At 39.9% G+C, this 8,525-nt stretch overlaps 2 protein-coding genes across 3 annotated transcripts in view; one reads left to right on the top strand and one right to left on the bottom strand.

Moving 5' to 3' along the window:
- Positions 1-2,071: 2,071 nt before the first annotated feature.
- Positions 2,072-4,370, top strand: marveld3 (MARVEL domain containing 3). Of its 2 annotated transcripts, none has more exons than XM_079460171.1 (4): positions 2,072-2,192; positions 2,633-2,873; positions 2,954-3,045; positions 3,127-4,370. In XM_079460171.1, the coding sequence occupies exons 2-4, from the start codon at positions 2,644-2,646 to the stop codon at positions 3,732-3,734; spliced, it is 930 nt and encodes a 309-aa protein (XP_079316297.1). In that variant the 5' UTR covers positions 2,072-2,192; positions 2,633-2,643; the 3' UTR covers positions 3,735-4,370. The 2 variants fall into 2 exon arrangements, with proteins under 2 accessions (XP_079316297.1, XP_079316298.1); XM_079460172.1 differs by having other exon boundaries at positions 2,088-2,192; positions 2,641-2,873; positions 3,127-4,156.
- The window catches only part of phlpp2 (PH domain and leucine rich repeat protein phosphatase 2), a 38,029-nt gene continuing 33,640 nt past the window's right edge, over positions 4,137-8,525 (bottom strand). Inside the window, exon 19 of the mRNA XM_079460165.1 lies at positions 4,137-8,451. Coding sequence (XP_079316291.1) covers positions 7,207-8,451 — 1,245 coding nt within the window. The 3' untranslated portion in view covers positions 4,137-7,206. The remainder of the gene's footprint in view (positions 8,452-8,525) is intronic.

Raw genomic sequence — 8,525 nt, 5'->3', positions numbered from 1 at the left:
ATAACAAACCTATTTTTGTAGTATTTCTACAAGAGATAAAACTGCATTTAAAAACAATAATGTTTGCTTCCAATATGAAAGCACATATGACTTTTCAACCTATTTAATTGAAAAAAAGTGTATTATTTGTGTAACTCCCTCTCCTGTTTTTTGTTTTATTATTATTCTTAATTTATTTGTCTTGTCTTGTCTGTTTCGAGCCATGGAAATGTTTTATTTTCTCTCTTTTCATTAATCTAAGTGTTTCTTTATGTTAAGTTTCTGTTGTGACATTGTTTTGTTATAACAAAATGTTCAATAAAGCATTTAAATATATATATATATATATATATGTGAAAAATATTATTATTGGTTTACACACTATGAAGGAGGTGTTTTGTATCAATTTTATTTTGTTAAACTATTCTTTTGAAGATTTAATTTCTGATGCTTTTCTAAAAGGAGATTCTCAAATTAAATTAGATTAGATTAGATTCAACTTTATTGTCATTACACATATACAAGTACAGTGTACCGAAATGTAGTTTAGGTCTAACCAGAAGTGCCATTAGCAAGTGCAGGATATACAGTGAATAAATACAGAATACAATATTAGGAAAATATTATACATATTTCAAGGAAATGTTACTACGTTCAGGGGTTGTCTGCGCATGCGTGCGCTTTTGATGAGCGTCAAGTGGGCGTGGAAGCACAAATATATTCAAATTGTGCATTATTAAGACGTTTCCAGTCACACCCATTGGGATTGAGCATTCAGAATATGCATCTCATTCCCGTCCCGCTACCTATACAATATCAGAGGCATCTCGGGGCAGTTGTGGTGTAATGGTTAGAGAGATAGACTTATTACCCAAAGGCTGCACATTTGAATCCCAGTCTGGCAGGCCTGATTCCCAGGATAAGTTTGATTATAGGTTATCACCTATTGCATAGTGTTTACAAATGTAATTCCCTTCATCACTTTAATTTATATGCCTGATAAATTAAATGAAAAGACGTGTAAGTGTTTTCATTCTCTATTTCTTAATAATGTGTTTCTAATCCTCAGCCTGCTCTACAGTGTTGAAAAGCCTTTCTCCAAATGACAATTTGTTATTGGTCTTTGAAGATTCCAACATTTGGAAAGCAATGGCCATTTGGTAAACAAAGTCAAAAGAAACAAAAAGAAAGAAGAAAATGTTTCTGTATTTGAAAGGGATATAAATTGGGGTACATTATATATTGGACGTGTTACTGGGCCTTACATTTTAAACCTCTGTCACAGCAGAACTTCATGCTCTCGTCCAAATCGGACTAATCATACATAGTGTAGATTACTGAAAAGCATCGCACAAGTTTTTCCAAAATTATGAATACTGTAGCAGTTTCTACAATAAACTATATATCATATATATTTGTTATCATTGTTTCTGAAAATATAGCACGATTAAGCGCTCTCACTTCCTGATATATAAACGTAATTTATGTTATGTCCAAATATATTTTTCTTTATATCAATTTCTTTTAGTTTTGGGTCTGCCTTTTTTCAATAGTCATGCATCTGCCTTCTTGTTTGTAAAATACAAAATTGTTGGCTTTATGGCCTGCATCATCGCCTAATCCGATGTGGTTGTTGGTCATTTCTCCACTCGTTGTGAATGTTAGCAGCTGAGATTTCTGGGACACAAAAAACAAACAGTTCTAGGGCCCTAGCATTTTATTTTTTTCTTCTATGGTAGTCAACGGTGCCCCAGAAATCTCATTTATTTTCTAAAAATCTTTCTCTGTGTTTAACAGAACAAAGAAATCCATACAGTTTTGGACAACTTGGTTGTTGAGTAATGCATGACCGAATTTTCATTTTAGGGTGAACTAAAGGGTGAATACAATTGGAGATGGCTCCTATTCTCAGACCTTTAAACCATAGAATGCTTTTAACTTGCGTTTTTATGGGAATGTTTAAGCGTGTTCGCCTTTATACGACGCTGCGCAGACTGACCGAAACATGACATCAAAGTACCGCGGTACTGACGTCATTAACCGACCAGTCTGCGCAGCGCTGCTTGACATCGAACGCGCCTCTTATGACGCTTTTGTAGGGCGGAGTCAGACTCAGAAAGATTTTACAGGTGTGCAACTCCTTTAACAACAACTGACCGAAACTCTTACAAATCACCAACACAGAGGCTGATTTCGTTCATTCCGAGTCAAAGGTAAACTATGGGCTTATGAATTGCTTTATTAGTGAGTTGCATTTCGGATTTACATGCCTTTGTATTGTTTCTTTTTTACGTTGATGAGATTCAGGAAATAAGAAGAGAAAGCGCCTGAAAAAATTCACATAATATGGATTTGACCTTAACTGCATCTCAGTTATCAAACACGCAGACGCAGTTTTTAACTTGTCAAAGCTCAATCACATCAGTTTGGTTGTAACTGTAACGACCTGTGAACGGTCTCTTTAAATCAGTCGTCGTTTTCTAAATGTGTACATGCAGTTAGGACAGTTCTGTTAACCTTATTATCATACAATCTATATTTAATATAGTGATATAAACTGTCCCCCTTCTGGCACCATCTAGTCCCCAGTTTAAGAAGCACACCTTTAGATACACCAAGGTCTGCGATCTAAAGGTGACTGTCTCACTTTAAGTCTCTTAGGCAATGCCGGGGTCAAACCAGCATTATAACGAAAGGAACAGGGACCGCTTGAGTCCAGAACGGAGAGCTGGAGAGAGGGGACGGGACCACAGACCGGATGCAAGACACAAAGAGGAAAGAACACCACATGATAGGGAGGGTAAATCACAGAGCTACAGAAACAACCATGGAGATGCTTACACACACGGGGACCACCGTGTATACAAAGACAACAGACATTACAATCAGGCAGCGTAAGTTATGACACCTTCAAAAATACACAGCGAATTATAAGACATTCTTTGATATCCTGCTGTGTTGAAATATTTTATAGGCCGAGTACAACAACATCATACTATGACGATGACAGTGAACCACAACATGGAGAGGCACTTTACAACCTTAGATACATCACCACAAGCAGAGGTAAATCTAGTTAAGGTTTCAACGAACCAAACCTTTGTCATCGACGTTATATTTGATACTCTCTACGTTCATTTTCTGCAGGCATTTGTCAGGTGATGGAATTCTTCCTAGACTTGTTGATCGTCATCTGCTCTGGAGTTTCTTACAGCAATTCGGGTCAATATAAAGACATCGCCAGCTTAGGCGGTTTGTACCAGTACTACTACGGAGGAGCCAATGCGTTCACTGGAGCCGACGCAAAGAGGGTACAGGAGCTCGATAAACTCTTTTACCAGCTCAAGCTGCCGCCTTACGTCAACAGCATGGCATGCGGCGGGGCATTAATGGTTTACGCCTGTGCCATGCTGGCTCTGGGAGTGTTCCGCATGCCGTACCGTTTCCCTCCTCTGTTGCTTGGCGAAGCACTGGTTGATGCACTCATAGGTATTGGTTTTATTCCCGCCGTGGCTTTCTACTTCATAAAGCTGCAGGAGATCTACAGCAACCCCATCTGTAAAGAAAGGGAAGAGCTGTACAACAGCAAAGGTCACAGGGGATTCGAGTGCAATCTGCATGGGGCAGACATAGCAGGGGGCTTGTTCGGTGTGCTGGGAATTATTATTTATCCCTTAAGCGCAGTGCTGGCCATCAGAGCGTTCAGAAGAGTGTGGAAGATGAAGCAGACACCGACAGAAGACGGAAACCTCTGAGACGTGTTCAAATGTTGACATGACAGATTTTATAAACCGTTACTGGTGTTACAATGTCAGAAATAGATTCGATTTTCTGATGTATATTTTGTAAACAATGACTGTAAGTAGGCACTCATTTTATCATAATGGTCTGCACATGTTTTTAATACTTCTTTTTTTTACAAATGTCTCACATCCAGTATGCAGTACTATTAATTATTTCTTTATGTAATCTTCACAGACATTTATCAATAAATAAAAATACGCAATTGTATTAAATACCATTATTATATTTTTAAGATTTTATGCAAGTTATTTGTTTTCTTATGTGGATCAATTATTGTTTGTATATCCTTTATTATACAGTATCTTGACATTGAAAAACTAAGGGTGGACAAGCCTCTTGAAAATGGACAAAAATCTTAGACGCATATCACAGTAAAAAAATTTATTGCTACTTGGCTGAAAAGTTAATTAAAAATACAGCTTTCTGCTCAAAACTAAGCATACTGTAGCAGTATCTCAAATGAAAGAATGATTTATCACCCACTCTAGAAATCCAAATAATTACAGTCCTAGCTGGCAAACAGCAAAAGTGCTCGCATGTAGTCTTGAACTAAATCAGTGAAACAATTCAAACCATCTTCTACAATTAAATAATTTACCGTGATGAAAATAAACAGCAGTTTACTGCATGCTAAAATAGAAACTTAAAAATATAATATACAGTATGCTTCAGATATTAAAACAATTTCATATAAACAAAAATGTACATTTTGTACAAATAATCACATTATATATTATATGTATTTATATGTATATATAGTCATTTATAGAGGGCATGCTTCTCACATTAAATACATATCTTTAAAGACAGTACTTAGATGGGTGACAGTTTACTATAGAACCTTTAATCCTAGAGGACCTATAAATTTGCAAACAATGAAGTACAAAAATAAACCTCAGCTTCTTGGCATCGAGAGGACATATTAAAGCATCTCTTGAAAAAAAGACAAATAATGACAAGATCAAGCTTTGGTCACATGTCAAACAACAGGAACATCATCTGAATCCATGTCTTTTCAAAATAAACTGATTATGTGCAAATGTCTATTAATACACCAGAAAAAACAAAGTGTTTCTGCATTCTAGCTAATATTATCCCTACAACACACACTTCATGCACCACCAACCATTCTCTCACGCACTGCACGCATTTTCAGACTTTTAGGTAAATGCTTTCGGTGTCACATACAGTAAAAAAATCAAGATTGACACATTTCTGGTTACATTGTATATACTGTGAGACAAACAGTGGTTGGAAACTTCAGAAGGTTTGAAAATCAAAAGTGAAGTGTGTAGTTTCCCAAACTCACAGGTTGAGACAACGTTGCTATTAAGCTCAAACACAGCAATGTTTTTAATAACATATAAAAAACTGAAATAAAACGACACATAACACCATTAACTAACAACACTGAAAATATGTAGGGTTATATATTGAATTAACTTTCCGAGCAGGGTCATTTTAAAGGATAAATAAAACCTCCTAAACCGATTCTCTATAGTGTTGGGCAACCACTTCTCCATCTAACAATTTCAGACCTCACCCATATATGCTCTTTAATATAATAAATAATGAAATATTCCATCAAAAATAACATCTAATGACAGTGTGTACATATAACTGTGCTTCATCGAACAGAAAATAAAATGTACCTCCTTTGAAATGCCACTATTACATGTATTTTGGCACAAACACAACAGCTTCTGGTCACCAGCTAATTGTTATATAACAGACAAACGTGTCTTTTCGAAGATTTTAAAATGCACAAGACGTGATATCGGTAAACTATTAATTCAAGAGTCTTCCAAGATTAAGATATTACTGTAAATGCAGGCCTTTTAATTTTTTATCATGGTGCTACTTTTCTCCTACACAAACACTAATCTGTTTGCACGTTTGGCACAAATAGCATGCACATGACGTTGAAGAAAACAGATGAATGCAAAAATAAATCTTTACCTATAATTTATAAGTTGATCTGATAAGAATTTAGAAATGTAAGTGTTAAAAACATTATTAATGCCAATGGTAATTTATTGTTTGTTTTGTGTACAATACATCAACGTCCAGTGGAATCGCCTCTGTATGCATGACATAATAAGTGTATGCAATTAATTATGATGTGAAATTATGATGAAATATGTACTGACGGCCTGAACGTCATACATTTGCAAATGCAAAAGTGGACTTCGTGTGGCAGCATTTTAAATCTAACAAAAAGAAGTCGTCCTGTTTATATTCCATAGTTTCAAATGAAAAAGGTAAAATAAAGTACTGAAACATCATTATTCACAATCTGCTAGACTGCTTTATACACAAAAAAACGCCTGACTGCTCTTTCCAATAACCACCACTAGGTGTCCCCTCATGAGCACAGTGCTTTCCTGCACACAATTCCCTTGTGATTTGATTGTGGCCATGGCTAACCCATGTTATAAGAGCCAATACTTCTTTACCTTCCATTCTTTAGATCCTCTGATTAAAATAAAAAACTTTAACAAGACTCTTTACTTAAACGTACCACTTGCATGGCAAAATAAAGCACACCCTTCCACACACACGCACAACACCATATACATCTTCATACAATTTTTTTCCATGAGATGAAAATAATCCCATCCTCAATCACCTACAGCAAAATTGAAATTGAGACCCAATGACATGTTCACGCCATAATGCAATGGAGTTCTGTCATATTCATGGCACACTCAAAATTTCAAGTACTCTAAACAACCCGAGACAAGTTCATGTTTTGAGAGGTCTTTCTGGTCTTCTCACTATGACTTTCTCTCTCTGACCTCCATCATGTCTCTCGCAGTGCTTAAACGTTGGGTTCCTGTTGTCACACGTCCCCATGGCTTTGTTCGAGTCATTCAGTCGGCAGAAGATCAGGAGAGAAAGCTCTAGACTTCTTCAACAACAAAAGCATTCCTGCATAACAGTGATCTGTTTGACCTACGGGGAACACTGCACTGTCTCTTAAACCCATCTTTTAATCTTCAAGAGGCACTTTTCTCATCTTTTGGTCTCAGTTTAGCTGATAGCATCTAACCGTCAGAAGGCAAATGTGATGACTGAAACCGACCTAAGCCTGTGACCGTCGCTATAAAGGGCAAATGTGTAAATGAGCTCACGCATGGTGATGTATGAGGTCCTCTAGCTCCGTGCTAAGGACTTTGGTCAGGAACAGCCCATGTATTTCAAGACTTCAATTTTCACGAATTCATCAGTCTTGAAACGTGTGCCCTTACTTGCTTTCTATGACCCGAACATGGCTTGCGACACCACGGATCCGCCCAAGAACGCTCATGCAGGGAACAACACGCGATGACGGCGCTAAATAAGAACTAGAATATCTCCTTGGCAGGAATAGCAAGAGCTTGCCTTTTTGATGTGGCACTATGACGCAGAGATGCCGTCCCGCTACAGAGCTGTGTCATAGACATCCTGCTGCAGGACGGTGATGGGGTGATCCCAGTTGGGGTCTCTTGCCAACGGCGGTGTCGAAGGAGGAGGTGGCCCAGGAACTACCGGACTCAGACCTCTCAGCTGTTCTCGTACATCTTGTTCCAGACTGGGTGGTATGATCAACTGATCTTCTGGGTCTTGTTGAGCTGGTGCGGCAAAATACCCTGATTTCTTTTTGGGAGCCTCGAGTGCTACTTCAATGATGTTGTGGCTGTCCTCCAGAGCCACTACTGAGCCATTGGATAGCTTCTTTCCAAAAAGGCTGGAGGTGGAGGGAGACTTCTTCAGGTCTGTAATCTCTCTCCCGCACACAGCCAGCAGGCACCCGTTGGTGGCGGAAACCACCACGCTGTTTTGGCGGCGCACTTTGCTTTTGGGAAAGTCAGAGCCCCGCAAGTCATGGCGGCCATCAAGTTCCTTGGGTCTTTCCGGCGGTCCGGAGCGCAGCTGAAAAGCACAGCAGTGAATGTCAACCTCGACTTCTAGCTTGCTCCCGTTTGAGATAACACCCTCCAAGGGAGCTTCGTCGTCGCTGTCGAGTCCATTGTCAGAGTGATTGCTGGAGAATGTGGCGCTGGATGGTTGGCGCTGAAAGAGAGCTGGATGACCCCCATGCCCTAAGCTCGTCACCGGAACTGCGTTACACAACGTAGAGGTGGGGTGCAAACTGCAGCGACGTTCTGGCCGAGTAGTCGGACCTGAAGACGGGTGCTCATCGGATGCCGTGGACCCAGCCTCGCTTCCAACTTCCGAGGCGGACATCTCACTGTTGAACTCAGACGCAATGCCGCTGCTAGATGACGGGGTGGCAGGGTCTCCGGGGGATACTGTGATTGGTAAAGGCGTAGGAGCAGGTGGTCCTCGCGCTTCCGCTGTCAAGAGGGGAGGCTCGCACGTACAGCTGTCTTCCCCGATGTGCAATGCCACCACCACGGCTCCGACATTGTCTCGGCACCCGTAGCTCTGTGCCAGGGTGCAGAGCTTTTTGGCAGCGGCGTGTGGGTCTCTGACCGCCAACACGGTGCTTACCGCCTCCTGGTAGGAAACCTTCTGGAAGAGAGCTTTGTTTCCTAGGATGAGGAACTCGTCTTTGGAACACAGAGGCTCCGTGTGCACCCAGGGTTTGGGAAGCACCCAAGGAAACAGGTAGGAACAGCCAAGTAATCGTGAGCAGCACGTCACGCCGCTCACCTTGTTGTCCTAGAGATGAAAACATAAAGCTAATGAGCACAGCTAACCAGCTTAAGGTGGGTTTTCCAGTAAAACCAGAAATC

Source organism: Barbatula barbatula, assembly GCF_947034865.1.
Source record: "Barbatula barbatula genome assembly, chromosome: 1".
NCBI classification, from domain to species: Eukaryota; Metazoa; Chordata; class Actinopteri; order Cypriniformes; family Nemacheilidae; genus Barbatula; species Barbatula barbatula.
This window is presented reverse-complemented; position numbering and strand designations above follow the sequence as displayed.

Bases quoted from the DNA above. Each gene is read 5' to 3' on its own strand.
- marveld3 (XM_079460171.1), top strand. From the start codon at position 2,644: ATGCCGGGGTCAAACCAGCATTATAACGAAAGGAACAGGGACCGCTTG. The intron at 2,874-2,953 runs GTAAGTTATGAC...AATATTTTATAG, and splicing joins AGACATTACAATCAGGCAGC to GCCGAGTACAACAACATCAT. The intron at 3,046-3,126 runs GTAAATCTAGTT...CATTTTCTGCAG, and splicing joins ATACATCACCACAAGCAGAG to GCATTTGTCAGGTGATGGAA.